The sequence below is a fragment of the Heptranchias perlo genome, chromosome 1 (genome assembly GCF_035084215.1).
Source record: "Heptranchias perlo isolate sHepPer1 chromosome 1, sHepPer1.hap1, whole genome shotgun sequence".
NCBI lineage: Eukaryota > Metazoa > Chordata > Chondrichthyes > Hexanchiformes > Hexanchidae > Heptranchias > Heptranchias perlo.
This window is the reverse complement of record NC_090325.1, coordinates 89,975,667-89,995,307: the sequence shown is the minus strand read 5'-3', so window position 1 is coordinate 89,995,307 and position 19,641 is coordinate 89,975,667. Positions and strand designations below refer to the sequence as shown.

The 19,641-nt window shown below is 44.4% G+C and overlaps 1 protein-coding gene across 1 annotated transcript in view; it reads left to right on the top strand.

Annotated features, from left to right (window-relative positions):
• grxcr1a (glutaredoxin and cysteine rich domain containing 1 a) overlaps positions 1 to 19,641 on the top strand; it is a 75,738-nt gene that overhangs the window by 37,058 nt on the left and 19,039 nt on the right. Inside the window, exon 3 of the mRNA XM_067998720.1 lies at positions 9,686 to 9,751. Within this exon, the coding sequence (XP_067854821.1) occupies positions 9,686 to 9,751 (66 nt within the window). The remainder of the gene's footprint in view (positions 1 to 9,685; positions 9,752 to 19,641) is intronic.

Sequence of the window (19,641 nt, the reverse complement as noted above, 5' to 3'; positions counted from 1 at the left end):
GGTGGCACGTTGGACTGCCGCAGGATGAAGGAATCATGACTGCTGCCAGGATAGTGCGCATTCACCTGCACGATGCACACCAATTGCACATTGAGGGAGTGGAATCCCTTTCTGTTCATGAATGTGGCCGAGTTCTGATGTGGAGCAGTTCTGAGATGCGTGCAGTCAATGGCACCCTGCACGATGGGGAAGCCTTCAATGCGAGCAAACCATCGTGCTCGCTCCTGCTGCTTGTTTCTGTCCAAAGGGAACGTGATGAATCTGTTTCAGAGTGCGGACAGAGCCTCAGTGACCTCCCTTATACAGCAGTGCACTGCAAATTGCGAGATGTTTCTTATATCGCCAGCAGCAGCCTGAAAGGAGCCAGAGCCGTAAAAATGAAAGGCCATGGTTACCTCTGAGGCTGCAGCAGTTGATAAAACTCAGTCACGATCTCTTTCATGAACCGCAGCCGTCGGATGCACTGATCGTCGCTGAAGTTGAGGTAGCAGAAATTGTCCCTGAAGGCCGTCGTTGGATATGACCTCCTGCTGAGTGCCCTGCGCCGCCTCTTGCTCCTCCTCCTCCCTCTTCTCACAGCTTGTCCTGTTCTGCGTGGCCTCTCTGCATACTCCCAGTTATATTCAATTCCTAGAGGAAGCCCTAGCAAGCCACCCATGCCTGGAAGCAACATTGTTCATCACAATATCTTAAATGCCACTAACTGTACTGCAAGTTTTTTTTTATTTGTTCATGGGATGTGGGCGTCGCTAGCGAGGCCGGCATTTATTGCCCATCCCTAATTGCCCTTGAGAAGGTGGTGGTGAGCCGCCGCCTTGAACCGCTGCAGTCTGTGTGGTGAAGGTTCTCCCACAATGCTGTTAGGAAGGGAGTTCCAGGATTTTGACCCAGCGACGATGAAGGAACGGCGATATATTTCCAAGTCGGGATGGTGTGTGACTTGGAGGGGAACGTGCAGGTGGTGTTGTTCCCATGTGCCTGCTGCCCTTGTCCTTCCAGGTGGTAGAGGTCGTGGGTTTGGGAGGTGCTGTCGAAGAAGCCTTGGCGAGTTGCTGCAGAGCATCCTGTGGATGGTACACACTGCAGCCACAGTGCGCCAGTGGTGAAGGGAATGAATGTTTAGGGTTGTGTATGGGGTGCCAATCAAGCGGGCTGCTTTGTCCTGGATGGTGTTGAGCTTCTTGAGTGTTGTTGGAGCTGCATTCATCGAAGCAAGTGGAGAGTATTCCATCACACTCCTGACTTGTGCCTTGTAGATGGTAGAAAGGCTTTGGGGAGTCAGGAGGTGAGTCACTCGCCGCAGAATACCCAGCCTTTGACTTGCTCTTGTAGCCACAGTATTTGTGTGGCTGGTCCAGTTAAGTTTCTGGTCAATGGTGACCCCCAGGATGTTGATGGTGGGGGATTCGGCGATGGTAATCGTCCACCCAGACCACTCTCTATATAATATTGCAACTTTCTCCAAGTATAGGAAAGTTCCAAAAACACATACAATTGCACCAGCAGCCAGAATAACTAATCCAACAACTAACCATTAACTCCTGCATGCTCCCTTTAAATAGCGCTGGTGGGGGAGTCCTACATGCCCTTTCACTCCTGTTCAGCTGTGCGCAGTTAGGACAGTGTGTTGGCTGAAGTGGAGAGTTAAAAAATGCTGCCGGTTGCTTTAAATCAGCGGTGCACATTGATTTCCATCATAATCTGCCTACTCTACAAGCTTCCGGCCTTTGTTAGGTGTGTGCACCCACCTTTACCAAGATGGTGTCCTGCGCACGTCATGCTGGACGCAACGGAAGTGTGCGCGCGCATCTCGGATGCCATTTTTGGTGCTTAGGAGTCTGTGATGCGCCTACAGAACGGGCGCTTTGTGGCCCAATTTAGCCCCCATTTGCTCCATGTGGGTTGTGTGCAAACATCAATAGCTTTCTCTGTCTCCAATCTATGACTCTGTCTTTAAACATTTGTTATTCACATTTTTCGAACCCCCTCCTTATTGAAACTGCTCAGAGTCTGTGCGTACAAAGACTCTCCGGACATCTCAGATAACAGAATATCTGACATCATTAGCCTCCCTTATAAATAGTTGCCTCCAAGTTATCAAGAACTTTTATCTTTACCCAAACTTGAGGCAGCTCCCATTTCCCATCTTATGAACAGGCCCGCTCTTCACAAAGTAACCCAAAAGCTTGTTTTGGATAAACAGAAAGCCTTTGTTCACAGGGAAAGCTAACATAATGCTTTTCCCTTACAAGGTTAATAATATTATAGAAAGTTTGTATAATGCTTTTCTTACGTTCTCTTCTGAGTCTACAGGAATAACCCTTTAGGCTCACCTTCCCGTCCCATCCTTAGTTCACGGCTCAGTAGTGCAATACATCTATTTGCATACTCAGCTTTTATACATTGAAACACTACACAAAGATTAAAACCTGTGAGAGAATTCTAGCCCAAGGATGTTGTCCTACGTTATATACTGTTTCCCACCATGCATGATTCAAAAGAGTAGATGTCCCCTTTTCGATGTCAGCATTGCATTGTTTCATTCCATTCTTTCAATCTTAATCTCCAACAGCCCCTGATGGCCCCACATGGCTTTATCTAACATTCTCATCTTGTCAGCATCACATACCTATCTGAGCCATTTGCCCTTCTTGGTCTAATGGGCTGTGGACTTCCGACTGTCCCGAGAGCTCTAATGTTTGGGTGCAGAGTGCCCTATCTTTATACTGTTTTGGCTTTTGGGGCTGGACGTGTGCATCTCATAGAGTCATAGAGTCATAGAGTTATACAGCACGGATAGAGGCCCTTCGGCCCATCGTGTCCGCGCCGGCCATCAGCCCTGACTACTCTAATCCCATATTCCAGCATTTGGTCCGTAGCCTTGTATGCTATGGCATTTCAAGTGCTCATCCAAATGCTTCTTGAATGTTGTGAGGGTTCCTGCCTCCACAACCCTTTCAGACAGTGAGTTCCAGACTCCAACCACCCTCTGGGTGAAAAAGTTCTTTCTCAAATCCCCTCTAAACCTCCCGCCTTTTACCTTGAATCTATGTCCCCTTGTTATAGTACCCTCAACGAAGGGAAAAAGCTCCTTAGTATCCAACCTATCTGTGCCCCTCATAATTTTGTACACCTCAATCATGTCCCCCCTCAGCCTCCTCTGCTCCAAGGAAAACAAACCCAATCTTCCCAGTCTCTCTTCATAGCTGAAGCGCTCCAGCCCTGGTAACATCCTGGTGAATCTCCTCTGCACCCTCTCCAAAGCGATCACATCCTTCCTGTAGTGTGGCGACCAGAACTGCACACAGTACTCCAGCTGTGGCCTAACCAGTGTTTTATACAGCTCCATCATAACCTCCTTGCTCTTATATTCTATGCCTCGGCTAATAAAGGCAAGTATCCCATATGCCTTCTTTACCACCTTATCTACCTGTTCCGCCGCCTTCAGGGATCTGTGAACTTGCACACCAAGATCCCTCTGACCCTCTGTCTTGCCTAGGGTCCTCCCATTCATTGTGTATTCCCTTGCCTTGTTAGTCCCTCCAAAGTGCATCACCTCGCACTTTTCCGGGTTAAATTCCATTTGCCACTGTTCCGCCCATCTGACCAACCCATCTATATCGTCCTGCAGGCTGAGGCTATCCTCCTCGCTATTTACCACCCTACCAATCTTTGTATCATCAGCGAACTTACTGATCATACCTTTTACATTCATATCCAAGTCATTAATGTCGACCACAAACAGCAAGGGACCCAGCACCGATCCCTGTGGTACCCCACTGGCCACAGGCTTCCAGTCACAAAAACAACCTTCGACCATCACCCTCTGCCTTCTGCCACTAAGCCAGTTTTGTATCCAAAGTGCCAAGGCACCCTGGATTCCATGGGCTCGTACCTTCTTGACCAGTCTCCTGTGAGGAACTTTATCGAAGGCCTTACCGAAATCCATGTATACCACATCCACTGCGTTACCCTCATCCACACGCCTAGTCACCCCCTCAAAAAATTCAATCAAATTAGTCAGACATGATCTTCCCTTGACAAAGCCATGTTGACTATCCCTGATTAATCCTTGCTTCTCCAAGTGGAGACTAATTTTGTCCTTCAGAATTTTTTCCAATAATTTTCCTACCACTGATGTTAGGCTCACTGGCCTGTAGTTCCCCGGTTTTTCCCTACTCCCCTTCTTGAATAATGGTACTACATTAGCGGTTCTCCAGTCCTCTGGCACATCCCCTGTGGCCAGAGAGGTTCTGAATATATGTGTCAGAGCCCCCGCAATCTCCTCCTTTGCCTCACACAGTAGCCTGGGATACATTTCGTCCGGGCCTGGGGATTTATCCATTTTTATGCCTGCTAAAACCGCCAATACCTCCTCCCGCTCGATGTTAATATGTTCGAGTATATCACAGTCCCCCTGCCGTATTTCTATGTCTACATCGTCCTTCTCCATAGTGAAAACAGATGCAAAAAATTCATTTAGAACCCCTCCTACATCTGCCGGCTCCACACACAGATTGCCATTTTTGTCCCTAATGGGCCCTATTTTTTCCCTAGTCATCCTCTTACCCTTAATATACTTATAAAACATCTTAGGATTTTCCTTTATTTTGCTCGCCAGTGTTATTTCATGGCCCCTCCTTGATCTCCTAATTTCTTTTTTAAGTATCCCCCTGCACTTTTTGTACTCCTCTAGGGCTTCCTCCGTCTTTAGCCTTTTGTATCTGCCAAAAGCCCTCCTTTTTTTCCTAATCCATTCTCGTATATCCCCTGACATCCAAGGTTCCCTGAAGTTCTTGGAACCACCCTTGACCTTTACGGGAACATGTTGCCATTGTATGGTCTCAATCTCCCTTCTGAAAGACTCCCATTGCTCCGATGCGGATTTTCCTACAAGCAGCTGATCCCAGTCCATTTTGGCCAGATCCTGCCTTATCCTATTAAAATCGGCCTTCCCCCAATTTATAACCTTTATTTCCGGCCCCTCCCTGTCCTTTTCCATGACAGAGGACAGGGAGGGGCCGGAAATAAATCAGAGAACAATACATGGTGATTACAGACTGCCTGTTGCCCGTTGCAGGGGCAGTCTGTAATCACCATGTATTGTTCTCTGATTTATAAATGCGTAGGCTTCGAGGAATTCCTGACATTTACCTGAGGAAGGAGGAAGCCTCCGAAAGCTTGTAGATTTCAAATAAAATCGTTGGACTATAACTTGGTGTTGTAAAATTGTTTACAATTGTCAACCCCAGTCCATCACCGGCATCTCCACATCATTACAAGACTTAAGCAGCTAAAAGGCGAACTCCTGTTCCTATGTACTGGAATACAGTGTTAAATCAATATCTTGCAGTATTTAGAAATCAAAGCTTGTAATGTGGCAGATACAAGCAAATTAAATCTCACACCCTTTAAATCTATATACAGTGTGTATGTTGAGTGAAAGATGTGAGGTGTGAGGAAGTGAGGGCTGTAATAATGGTGAGAGTAGGAGGTGCAGAGTGTGTGAGTAGGAGGAGAAGGAGGTGGAGTGAAGTGTGGTGTAATTGTAGGGGAGTGAAGGGAAGCAGGAGAGGGGGGTGTTGTGGGTAATGAGGCTGGAGGTGGTGGAGGTGTGAGGAGAGAGTAATTGAGATGAGAGGTAGGATTTTTACCTTAGCAACTCTGCTGAGGTCATTGAATGTTTTCCTACATTGCAGCTAAGCTCCTGGCATTAACCTGCTCTGCAGCCTCTTCGCACTGACAGTGGAGGTGTTGCCTGGAGGACTCACTGCCCCCGGGGGAGCAGGATCTCCCTCTACCCGTCGACAGCCAGGGCCTCCATCACTGCATCAGAGAACCTGGTTGTCCTCTCTCTATCTCTTCCAGCCATTGTTGATCTTTCACAGCGTTTCCCTGTTGTCTGCAGCCACAGTGCACCTCCTCTTTCTCAGTTCCTGGCTGCCTTTAAGTGGCATTAGTGAAGCTGGATTTCATGCCCCCCGGGCGTGCAGCCAATGAATAGCGTGTGTAGTGCTGGCTGCACACCTGTCTCATTATAACGAGCTGGCAGCACCAATTTCACATGGTCCTTGTGACCAAGTGAAGAGACACGTGCAGCGCTCACCCTGCCCCCTGCCTGTTTTTGGCTGCGATCAAATTTCTAGGCCAATATTTTGATTGTCAGAATATTGTATTTGAACTGCAAGGGATTTTTCATTGATATTCTTGATGTGCATATCGGGGTGAGGAATGTCTATGTTAGGGAACAGAATACCTTTCCACTTTGGGCACTCAGTTTCAACAGTAAGAATTCTGATATCAGATACTGTACAGTGTGGCCAAATGCAGAATAGGACTTCTTCTGCTTTACCCAAGTGATGTGCTTTGACCCCAACCTTCAGAGGAATACCCCAACTATTGCATAAATTTGATCATTTCCACCTCTTTCACCTGCCATACTTAGGGGTTCCCTAAGTGAGATTGCCAATTTAGTTTCAACTTGTGCTGGCTTGTGGGCTCTTTTCATGCTGTTTTATACTCTCTTACTAGAAGGTGCCTGAAATAATGTCACATAGATGCTTCCCCTCAATAGACAGAGGATTCTTTCACCCCAACAGTCAGCACTGTGTTCAAATTCAAGTCCCAGAAGTGAAAAGGGTGTATGCTTACACACTCAACAAGTCAGTTCCCTAAAGTGCAGAGGAGACAATGTACGTCGTTAGTGAAAGCTGTGTTTGTCATGCAAACTTCTGAAAAAAGAATAGTCAACTAATTACAGAATTTACATCATCACTTATAGTCAGCCTTATTGGAGAAAGCCACTCAAACTTTCATAAATAGTATCAACACAATGCTGCGGAATAACTGTCCCCTTATTTTAAAGCAATTAAATACACATGGAAGTGAAATATTATCAGAAAGGTTGAAGACTCTTTTTCATGGCTCGCATGAGATTTCTAGCTTCCTGTGTGGAAATGTGCCCTATTTATTTTTATATTGAAAAAGGATATATATATTATTTAAACAGATACCTCCAGCTGCTTCATGTATTCAATATTGACAGAGAAATCTCTAAAGGATCTAAAACATTTTACAAAGAAATGCCATTGGCCAGACTCCTGCTGTTCTGGTCTGTCTTGAACTTCAACCCATGGTATAGACTGAACTTGGTTAAGTACAGCAAAATTTGAAGATTTGACACAGAGACCCCATTCTTGTTTAAGTATTTGCTCAATTAAAAAAAAGCTAAAGTAAGATTTATTTATTTAACTTATTTCCAGTTTTACTTGTGGTTCTTTCAGAATTAAAGGATGAGTTTCACCATAAATTCCATCTAAAAATTAAATATTTAATGTTGTTTGATGTGTTTTCTGTTTCTGATGATTTTTCAATTGTGACATAACTCAGGCGACCAACTGCACAAAGTTACTGTGCACCTTGTATGTGGAGAATTGAATTAATCTCCCCAGTTGAAATGGTAGAATTATTAAAGTACCGCACGTTAGTTACTGTATCTTGGATGATATTGATATCACCCTCAGCACACACACAGACTTCTGCCAAATTCAAAGGCTTTACCCAAGAGAAAAGACTGAAGCTCCTCAGCTTGACTATTCAAATTGCACACTTCTAATCTCCCTCTATACTGCAAAAATTTGAACAACTTAAGATCAAACCACTTTCCAGCAAACAGTCCCTTTAGCTCCTGCCTTTATGTAACTAAAATTTAAGCACATGTCAAGCAATGCAGCTTTCAAACTTTTGGATGTAAATATTTCGTCCACCGTCAGGGCAGTAACCTAACAGAGGACATCTACTGCCCATTGTAGAACCCACCTGATTTTAATTCCATTACAATCATTGAAAATTGAAAATTGGGCTGGTTTTGCAACAGGCGCTTGATCTGCTCTGTCAGATTAGATCAGCCCAGAAGTGAAGACAAAAATTTACCTCATAGGGTTAGAAGCCTACGAAGCATTGCTTTTAGCCCACTTTATAATGTGCTTGTGTGAAATTCCTATGTGCACTATTTTAACAAAGTCACTTACTTATTCATTTTAAATGGGTTAATAACTTTGTTAAAATAACATGCATAGGGATTTTACATGCCTATATTAACCAGTGTGCTAAAAATAAGAATTTCAATGCCATAGTTTGTCCATGGTTATATTCAGAGCGTTAGTGATGCTGCGTTGCAGTGCTTTCGAGCTTAAATGTGCTGTGCTATGGAGTGTAAAATGTGCACTGGCTCTCCTATAACTCCCCTCGCCCAGTTAGTTCCTAACCCACTTTGGGCTTTGTGAGGAGGCGCTAAGCAGAGACCAGACAATCTCCCAGTGGGAGGGAAATTCAGAGCAAAATATTACTGGGCCATTTGCACTTAATTTGCAAAAGCTGTTTACAGCGCAGTTAGCAGCCAGCTATAATGAAGCAAGACAGCAGGAAATAACAAACTAAAATACTGATCAAGTAGTTTCTGTGATGGGGAAAATAGGGGATGGGCTTGAAGTGTGTAAATGGCATAATTCTGTGCTTTCATTTGTTTTTAAAATGTCTTACCAAAATTGAATATAAAATAGTTGACCAAATTAAGATTAACAAGTAAAAATGGCCTTTTGCAGTAGTGATTACTATAGCTTGCATAGAGAAATAATGCTTAACTGTAAAATATAATTAGATGGTTCAGCACAGAAGAATTTGCATCCAGTAAGTCTGAAAGTGACTGTATGTCACCAGTTGTACTGATACTATACTTCATCTGAGGTATAACTACTTATCACACTTTAATTGAATGTGTCAAATGTGTACATCATGGGGGTGATTTTAAATCCCAAGAACAGGTGGGTTGGGGGCAGGTAGGAGTTGAAAATAGTTATTTTTTGGGTCGCGACAGCAACCCGGCTTTATTTCCGGGTTTAATGTCGGCGCGTAAAAGTACAGGCTTCCCACTAGGAATGCAAAGTCCGAAAATTTTGCGGTGGCGACCCAAAAAATTTTCAACTCCCACCCACCCCCAACCCACCCGTTCTTGGGGTTTAAAATCACCCCCTATGTCTAGAAGGGCAATGTAGCTGTCATCAATGTAAAAGAGGTACCTAACAAACTGAAGAAACTTCAAGAAGCTTGGGATGATCTCCAAATGGATACAATACAGAAATTCTGAGTTATATAATCTTCACCTTGATCCCTGGTCTGTGCAGTTAGTTGAGATCAGGGAGGGCAGCAGCTGGAATGTGACAACTGGCCTCAATATCCCAAAGTTAGAAAGGGAACAATAATGCAAGATGCATAATCCCATCACAATCCACTGACTGCTGCTAGAAACTGCCATGTGTGGATGCCAAGTGAAGACAGCATCAAGCTTGGCTTTGATACTCCCACAGTCAAACAATGTGTTGACATTCTCCGTTTAGGCTTGAAAAGTGTAGGCAAAATACCAGCAAAACAATATCTCAGCAAGAATCAGTGCCTTCATGATAGGGGGACAAGGGAAGAATATTGTGGAAAAATGTACACTAAGAATATTTTAATTGTCATGTCAATAATCTAAAACACTAATTTGCCATAATTATCAGTGACTTGATGTGTACTATGAAAAAAAGCTATATTAGTTTCATTTTAAAATAAATGTTCAATGCTCCTTAATTTTGGGGATTTGATGTGAAGCTTCTCTTAGTGCTATTGTGCATTTATTTGCTAACAGGGTGCAGAGAAAATATTGTCAATGAATGAATCAGGGGAGCTGCAAGATCTCTTAACAAAGATTGAGGTAAATATATCTTTAAAACAAAAGTAGCATGCTTTAGGTTTAGAAAAAGTTCAGACTTTTTAAAAATTAGTGTGTTTTCTACAGTAACAGGTCCAGTGAGTTGTTTGTTCTAAATAGTTTATTACTGATTTTCTGTAGATTGCTGTTCATTGAGTTTGAATGATCTTAAAGCTCACTCTAATGTCAGTTGACCTTTTTGTTTTTGATCATATTTATTGTACAGACATTATTATTTAACCCTTTCGGTACTGAATGCTCACTATCTTATTTTTTGTGGCTATAGGTTTCTTCAGCTTTACTTTCAGTGCTTCTAAACCAAATCACCACAAAATATCTGTTATTTATTTGTTTTTCCTTTAACCATTACATAATTTCAAACATGTTGCAAGCTATAAAAAAACAATATATAAAGGGTTAATTTATGTGTTGTTATAATCAGGTATAAATAGACATCAATTTGAGGAAATACAGAGTTTTACACATAGTTAAAGTATAACTTCTACTTAATGTTTTAATTGTTGCACAGCAAATCACATAATATGCCCTAGTCTCAAAACTATTTTGAAAAAAAATCATATTTTGTTTTACCAGTTTGAGGGGGTTAAGACTGAAGAGCAATGCATTATTTGCCAAACTAAAGGACTTATTAAGAACACACACCAGAGCTCAGAGAGACTGTGGTTTAGTGGTGACAATGCCTTCTAGATAATCCTGATACACATTTCCGAGAGAAGGGGTTTTGTTATGAACTTAATCCCATGCTATCAAAAGCACGTAACACGGTGGGTCTAGTGATACTCAAATTGGGGTATTAATGTACTCTCCCTCAGACTAACAGAATATGGGTCGATACTCATGATTCTAAATGTGACAGGTTTCCGATCTTGGCTGGGCCAGAACCAGGGAAAGCCCATGTGCTGTCACACAGGGAGGACAGAAAAAGGTGACAGGAAGTCATCTCTACCCACCATCTTGTTGTGAATGAATCACCTAGATTGGGAAAGTATTGTGGTTATTCTGTTGGCAAAAGCACTGTGTTGTATATAGGCTAGAAAGATGATAGGTTTAATCTCAGAACTGTGCTGAGTTGGCTGATCTCAGCTGGGGCAGTATTGAGGGCACTACAATTAGCCTCAGTGTCCCTAGCTTGGTGGAGAAGGGGGAATCAGTCTGGGTTCCTATCCTTGATCACTATCCAATAAATCCTGCTGGAAGATGTACATGTGTAGATCTTGGGCGATGACAGGATTAGGCTTAGCTATGATGACCCAGCAGTTGAATAGCCTGCTGATACTCAATGTTTAAGCTCGCACATGTAGACCAACTAGTTTGGAGGTGTACCTGGAAGACTGTTGGTGTCTTTAGAAGCATCTTTGGGAGAGAAGGTGAGAAAACTGAAAAGTTATTAAAGAATAAAATTAAGTGTTAACACACTGTCCAGGATTCTGTTGAACTTATAAACGACCCAAGCTTGGGTTCTGTGGATTATGAAATAATAACTGCAACACAGTCGACTCCTGTTAGTAATGGTGAGGTTCATCTGTGTAAATTAATGTTTTGACATCAAGGGACAGTAGAGTGTTTTGTTACACTCTATTATTAAACTGCTTCTATCATAATATGAAATTAAATATGAAAACTTTTAACTCCAAAGTAATGCGATGGGACATGCTTCATATCTTAGAATCTTAGACCCAAAGATACTGCATTTGACAGATGGTCAAGGCTGGTCAATATTTAATTAAGTGTATGGGATGTGTTACATGATGCAACTTGATTTTAGAAACCTGTAATCAACAGCTAGTCATATAGGCAGGTTCAGACAGAAGACACAAATCCTGAAATGAAATTAAGGTAGTGTGTTTACTGAACATAGCACAGCTATATTTAGATTTTGCTAAGAAGCAGAAGGCACATTCAACAGCTATATCAGAGTCAGGCAGTCTCACAAGCTTACAAGGGCTTACCATAATATTAATTTGGCAGGCAACCTGAGATTTCCAGTATAAAATGCTGGTGATCAAATATCAAACTGTCTCAAACAAAGCAAATGCAAGAGGTTCAAACTGTAAAAGCCTTTAAAATTCAGGAGGCATAATAGCGACGTCCTGCAAGGCCTTCTCTGGGCTGGGGTATGCTTCATTTGTTTTAACTGAATGTGTACAGAGAGAATGAGGGTGCCATTAACTGAGAATGTGAAAACACAATCTAACACATAGAGAACAGAGAAAGCTTCCAATCTGTCTGACTAAAGCAAATTGAGTAGTAGGTGGGATATCATTTGTGGAATGATATTGCTGTTCACAGCTAATTTGCCTCTTTGATTTCTTTTTACGTTATCTGGCAGCCCATGGTGTATCACCATGATTGGGTTCATATCTGTTATCCCCTGGATGGTGAGTCGTCAACTTAGCCCTTATGGTGCTGTAATTTTGGCACAATGAGCTTCGTGCCTGCCCTATGCCTGTGCGCTCAAACCCAGCCACTTTTCCAGGCTTAGGCTGATCCAAATATTTTCAATGGGCTCTCGGCCAGGTTCCCCACTCTGTCAGTGAGCCCGCCTTGCAGGGGAGGGGGAGGGAAGGAGATCGCTGTGACAGGCAACCTCTGGGGCATGCCAAGGAGAGAAGGGAGGATTTTTCTGAGAAATGTTTTAAACCACGGGGCTACTGAGTTGGACCGACCGCCCCTCTGCACCTTCCAGCAATCCTGGATGCCAGGAACACACTAGTGTTTCTAGCAGCCAGCACTGTTAGGATGCAAATGCTGGAAAAACCATCATTTGCTCTTCGATATAATACAAACCAGCCCATATTTGAGTGGACTGGCTCCCAGCACGATTTTCCTCCCTTACCAGCTGAAGTCACATCAAGGAGCTCCAGATGAAAATCAGTCCTCTTGTTTCGAAACTCAATCTCCTCTATTCCACCTGGGCAGGAATCAATTCGGTAACATTCAGTATTATTCAACAGACAATTGTAAGTTAGGCACTGCGCAATATTGTGCTTATAGGGACATTCAATAATTTATGAATATACCAGGTGCTCTTATTTAGCACCCTGGCCAGTGTGAGTGAGATGCATTGAAAGGAGTCACTTTATTAACACCAGCGGGGTTTATTTACTGCACACTAACATTCCCGAAGGCTTGGAGCAAAAGAAAAAAGAATGAACTTGCATTTATTTAATGCCTGTCATAAGCTCAGGATGTCCCTAAGCGAAAACACAGCCAGTGAAGTATTTTTTGAAGTGATGTCACAGTTATAAGTGGGAGCCACTGTGCATGTGAAGGCACATAAATGCTGCGTCCCGTGTAGCATACAAGCTTGTATATGTGGAGGAAGCAGGACAGCACATTATGTAAGGGCCTTGTAAACTCAGTTGGACAAATGCAGTATCCATCTATACTTGCCCAGGGGATTGGAGTAGGGCTGATTCAGAGTATTCGGTAGTTTCAGTGTACACATGATGTTGTGAAATCATGATTTACGCTGAATTCTGAAGCAGCTGGAGCTGACACAACCTAATTTACTGCTTGGGTGGATCTTAGCAGAAATGATATAAGTTGAAAATTATAGTACAATAAGGGTGTAACTTAATAAGGTGAATCCATGGACTCAATTTTGAAAATGGTGGGTTGAGAGCAGGGGGGCATTGAAAATTGTCACCATTTCAGACCCGCTCCCAACCCACCCATTTGCTGTTTGCACCGGAGCAGGAAGAGGGGCAGGCGACCAACCCGCTCCCAGGAGGCGGGTCGGGCTTTAAAACCTTTCAAGAAGGCTTCGGGCCTCCATTTTTCTGGACTTCCCGATTAGAACCCCGGGCAGGGAGTGGGGGGTGTGGGTGGTGCTGCTGGGATTCCCAGGCCTTCTGTTTTATGCCTCATGAAAGGAGGTGGGAAGGCCCGAGACTAACAGGTAAGTGACTAGAAAGGCACAGCTTGTGGGCCTGGAGGAGCAGGAGTGCTTCTCCCAGGCCCAACAAGCCTGCCTGCACCAACCCCAATAGATAGCTTTTTGGCAACCAAAGGTATTAAGGGATATGGGCCAAAGGCAGGTATATGGAGTTAGATCACAGATCAGCCATGATCTTATCAAATGGCGGAACAGGCACGAGGGACTGAATGGCCTACTCCTGTTCCTATATTCCTATGTTCCTAACCCCAACTATCGTGGACAGCCTACCCCCAATCGTGGACCCCCCCGATCGCGGATCCCCGATCCCTGACCCCAATCCTCCTCACGACCCCGATCCTCCCCCCACCGATCCTCCAACCCCCGACCCCGATCCTCCCACCACTGACTCTCGATCCTCCCCTTCAACGATTGCGGACCCCTGCGATCCCTCCCCCATGACTCACGGCCCCCGTGCCAACCTATGCCCACCCATGCCCCTGTGCTCACTCATGCCCCCTGTGCCCACCCATGCCACCCCCCCCCTCCATCCATACAAACAAAGACTTACCTGCAGACTTACCTGAACACGTCCTCTCTCTGACTGGTCTCCTGTCTGACTGAGACCATCCTGTCAATCAGCTGGTCAGTCGGACGGGGTAGGCTGTCCACGATAGTTGGGGTTAGGAACAAAGGAACATAGGAAGGTTAAGAGGAGATTTGATAGAGGTGTTCAAAATCATGAAGGGTTTTGATAGAGTAAATAAGGAGAAACTGTTTCCAGTGGCAGAAGAGTCCGTAACCAGAGGACACAGATTTAAGGTAATTGGCAAAAAAAAGAGGTGACATGAGGAAACATTTTTTTATGCAGCGAGTTGTTATGATCTGGAATGCACTCCTGAAAGGGTGGTGAAAACAGATTCAATAATAACTTTCAAAAAGGAATTGGATAAATACTTGAAGGGGAAAATTTACAGGGCTATGGGGAAACAGCAAGGGACTATTTGGACACCGCTATCAAATCTCCTCTAACCTTCTCTGCTCTAAGGAGAACAACCCCAGATTCTCTAGTCTCTCCACATTACTGAAGTCTTTCATTCCTGGTACCATTCTTGGAAATCTCCTCTGTACTCTCTCTAAGGCCTTGACATCCTTCCTAAAATGTGACGCCCAGAAATGGACACAATACTACAGTTGGGGCTTAACCAGTGTTTTATAGAGGTTTAGCATAACTTCCTTGCTTTTGTACTCTATGCCTCTATTTATAAAGCCAAAGATCCCGTATGACTTTTTAACAGCCTTCTCAACTTGTCCTATCAACTTCAAAGACTTGTGTACGTAAAACCCCAAGTCTTTCTGTTCCTGCATCCCCTTTAAAATTGTACAGTTTAGTTTATATTGAAGTTAAGAAACACTTCTACACTCAAAGGGTGGTAGGAGTTTGGGACTCTCTTCTGCAAACAGCAGTTGATGCGAGCTCAATTGTTAATTTTAAATCTGAGATTGATAGATTTTTGTTAACCAAAGGTATTAAGGGATATGGGACTAAGACGGGTATATGGAGTTAGGTCACAGGACAAACATGATCTCATTGAATGGCGGAACAGGCTTGAGGGGCTGATCCTGCTGATTACCACCCTCAGCTGATAAATCAGTCCTCCTCCATGTTGAACACCACTTGGAGGAAGCACTGAGGGTAGCAAGGGCACAGAATGTACTCTGGGTGGGGAACTTCAATATCCATCACTAAGAGTTGCTCGGTAGCACCACTACTGACAGAGCTGGCCGAGTCCTGAGGACATAGCTGCCAGACTGGACCTGCAGCAGGTGGTGAGCAAACCAACATGAGGGAAAAACTTACTTGACCTCGTCCTCACCAATCTACTTGTCACAAATGCATCTGTCCGTGACAGTATTGGTAGGAGTGACCACCGCACAGTCCTCGTGGAGACGAAGTTCCGTCTTCGCACTGAGGACACCATCCAATGTGTTGTGTGGCACTATCACCGTGCTAAATGGGATAGATTCAGATCAGATCTAGCAGCTCAAAACTGGGCAACCATGAGGCGCTGTGGGCCAACAGCAGCAGCAGAATTGTATTCCAGCACAATCTGTAACCTCATGGCCAGGCATTTTCCTCACTCTACCATTACCAACAAGCCAGGAGATCAACCCTGGTTCAATGAGGAGTGTAGAAGAGCATGCCAGGAGCAGCACCAGGCGTCCCAAAAAATGAGGTGTCAACCCGGTGAAGCTACAACTCAGGACTACATGCATGCTAAACAGCGGAAGCAACATGCTATAGACAGAGCTAAGCGATCCCACAACCAACGGATCAGATCAAAGCTCTGCAGTCCTGCCACATCCAGTCGTGAATGGTGGTGGACAATTAAACAACTAACGGGAGGAGGAGGCTCTGCAAACATCCCCATCCACAATGATGGCGGAGTCCAGCACGTGAGTGCAAAAGACAAGGCTGAAGCGTTTGCAACCATCTTCAGCCAGAAGTGCCGAGTGGATGATTCTTCTCAGCCTCCTCCCGATATCCCCACCATTACAGAAGCCAGTCTTCAGCCAATTCAATTCACTCCACGTGATATCAAGAAACGTCTGAGTGCACTGGATACAGCAAAGGCTATGGGCCCCGACAACATCCCAGCTGTAGTGCTGAAGACTTGTGCTCCAGAAGTAGCTGCGCCTCTGGCCAAGCCGTTCCAGTACAGCTATAACACTGGCATCTACCCGACAATGTGGAAAATTGCCCAGGTATGTCCTGTCCACAAAAAGCAGGACAATTCCAATCCGGCCAATTACCGCCCCATCAGTCTACTCTCAATCATCAGCAAAGTGATGGAAGGTGTCGTTGACAGTGCTATCAAGCAGCATTTACTGACCAATAACCTGCTCACCGATGATCAGTTTGGGTTCCGCCAGGACCACTCGGCTCCAGACCTGATTACAGCCTTGGTCCAAACATGGACAAAAGAGCTGAATTCCAGAGGTGAGGTGAGAGTCACTGCCCTTGACATCAAGGCAGTATTTGACCGAGTGTGGCACCAAGGAGTCCTAGTAAAATTGAAGTCAATGGGAATCAGGGGGAAAACTCTCCAGTGGCTGGAGTCATACCTGGCACAAAGGAAGATGGTAGTGGTTGTTGGAGGCCAATCATCTCAGCCCCAGGACATTGCTGCAGGAGTTCCTCAGGGCAGTGTCCTCGGCCCAACCATCTTCAGCTGCTGCATCAATGATCTTCCCTCCATCATAAGGTCAGAAATGGGGATGTTCGCTGACGATTGCACAGTGTTCAGTTCCATTCGCAACCCCTCATGTAATGAAGCAGTCCGAGTCCGCATGCAGCAAGACCTGGACAACATCCAGGCCTGGGCTCATAAGTGGTGAGTAACATTCGCGCCAGACAAATGCCAGGCAATGACCATCTCCAACAAGAGAGAGTCTAACCACCTCCCCTTGACATTCAATGGCATTACCATCGCCGAATCCCCCATCATCAACATCCTGGCGGTCACCATTGACCAGAAACTTAACTGGACCAGCCATATAAATACTGTGGCTACAAGAGCAGGCCAGAGGCTGGATATTCTGTGGCGAGTGACTCACCTCCCGACTCCCCAAAGCCTTCCCACCATCTACAAGGCACAAGTCAGGAGTGTGTTGGAATACTCTCCACTTGCCTGGATGAGTGCAGCTCCAACAACACTGAAGAAACTCGACACTATCCAGGACAATGCAGCCCGCTTGATTGGCACCGCATCCACCACCCTAAACATTCACTCCCTTCACCACCGGCGCACTGTGGCTGCAGTGTGTACCATCCACAGGATGCACTGCAGCAACTCGCAAAGGCTTCTTCGACAGCACCTCCCAAACCCGCGACCTCTACACCTAGAAGGACAAGAGCAGCAGGTACATGGGAACAACACCACCCGCACGTTCCCCTCCAAGTCACACATCATCCCGACTTGGAAATATATCGCGGTTCCTTCATCGTCGCTGGGTCAAAATCCTGGAACTCCCTTCCCAACAGCACTGTGGGAGAACCTTCACCACACGGACTGCAGCGGTTCAAGCAGGCAACTCACCACCACCTTCTCAAGGGCAATTAGAGATGGGCAATAAATGCTGGCCTCGCCTGCGACGCCCACATCCCATGAACGAATGAAAAAAAATGGCTTAATCCTGTTCCTATTTCCTATCAAAATGAATCATTTTACACTTCTCTGTGTTAAAATTCATTTGCCATGTGTCTACCCATTTCACCAGTCTGTCTATATGCTCCTGAAGTCTGTTACTATCCTCCTCAATATTTACTACATTTCCAAGTTTTGTGTCATCTGCAAACTTCAAAATTATGCTCTGAATACCCAAGTCCAGGAGATTAATTTATATCAAAAACAACAGCAGTCCCAACACCGATCCCTGGGGAACAACACTGCACACTTCTCTCTTGTCTGAAAAACAATCCTTGACCACTACTCTCTGCTTTCTGTCCCTTGGCTAATTTTGTTTCCATGCAGCAACCATTCCTTTAATCCCATGGGCTTCAATTTTGCGAACAAATCTATTATGTGGTACTTTATCAAACGCCTTTTGAAAGTCCATATACAAAAAATTAACCACACTACCCCCATCAACCTTCTGCCTTACTTTATCAAAGAACTCAATCAAGTTAGTCAAACATGATTTGCCTTTAACAAATCCATGCTGCCTTTCATTTATTAACCCATATTTTTTCCAATTAATTTTGTCCCGGATTAATGCCTCTATAAGTTTCCCCATCACTGACGTTAGACTGACTGGCATGTAGTTGTCGGGTTTATCCCTCTACCCTTTTTTGAACCGGAGTGTAACATTTGCAATCCTCCATTCCTCATATCTAAGGAGGATTGGAAGATAGTGGCCAGAGCCTCCACAATTTCCACCCAATTGGCAGTCGCATGATACAATGATAATGGAGTTGTTGACTAATCATAGCAATCAATCTCTATCAATTAGTTTACAATAGACCCAGACATGATGTGGGGAAAACCACAGTGGTGGAGAACTTTGGGAACCATAGGTCCAAATTCATCTTTTTCCTCCCAAGCGTGCTACACTTACCACATGTCATGTCTCAAATTACTCATATATGAACATATGGGGCCGGATTTTACTGTATAAGTAATGGTGAAGCTAAGAGCACTCACAGTTATTTATGTGCAAATCAGAAAGCAACTTCCGACGACCGCACACGCACAGTTAAACGCGGAAGTCCGGAATTTGCTCTCCGAGATGCGATGATCCACTAAAAGCTGTGCGGAAACGTCATCTCGCTGTCTGGCCCCCTGTTCAAATGTATTGAATGGTGTGAAGTTCTTGTAGTGACTTCACAAATACAGACTAAACTCGGCAAACAAAAGTTGTCAAGTCATTTCAAGTCTAAGTACCCTTTTAATGGCATGATAAGTCTTAATTACTGCCAAACAACCTCTCTGGCACTGAAAATTTACTTTTACAAGTGTGGAGTCTCATTCCTTCAGATTTATTCCTTCAAATGGACATTTTTAAAAAACGTAAATAATTTTGGTTTTACTTTTTCTTTCTGTCTCTTTTATCTCTATCTCTTAATTCAATCATTCTTTTACTCTATTTCGCTTTCTGTACTGATTTGACATTGAATTCACCATTCTAACTTACACGTCCTGGTTCTGACTCTGCACTGTTATTAACAATTCTTCAATCTGATGCCTAAGGAGATACACAGCTCCTTGCCTCGTTCACTCAGGTCCCAGATGCCCTGTAGTGGGCGCTGTACTGAATGGCTGTCCTGTTGACGGTAACTTGCCGTGCAAAAGCTCGTAGAAAGTCTATGGGCAAGTGCAAATCTAACGAATGGCTAGTGCCATTTGTTTGCCGCTCACAGCAAAATCCGGTCCATGAAGTGTTTGTAGAGTAATATCATAAACAGTCGTTTCTAGACTTATATGATTGTAGATTC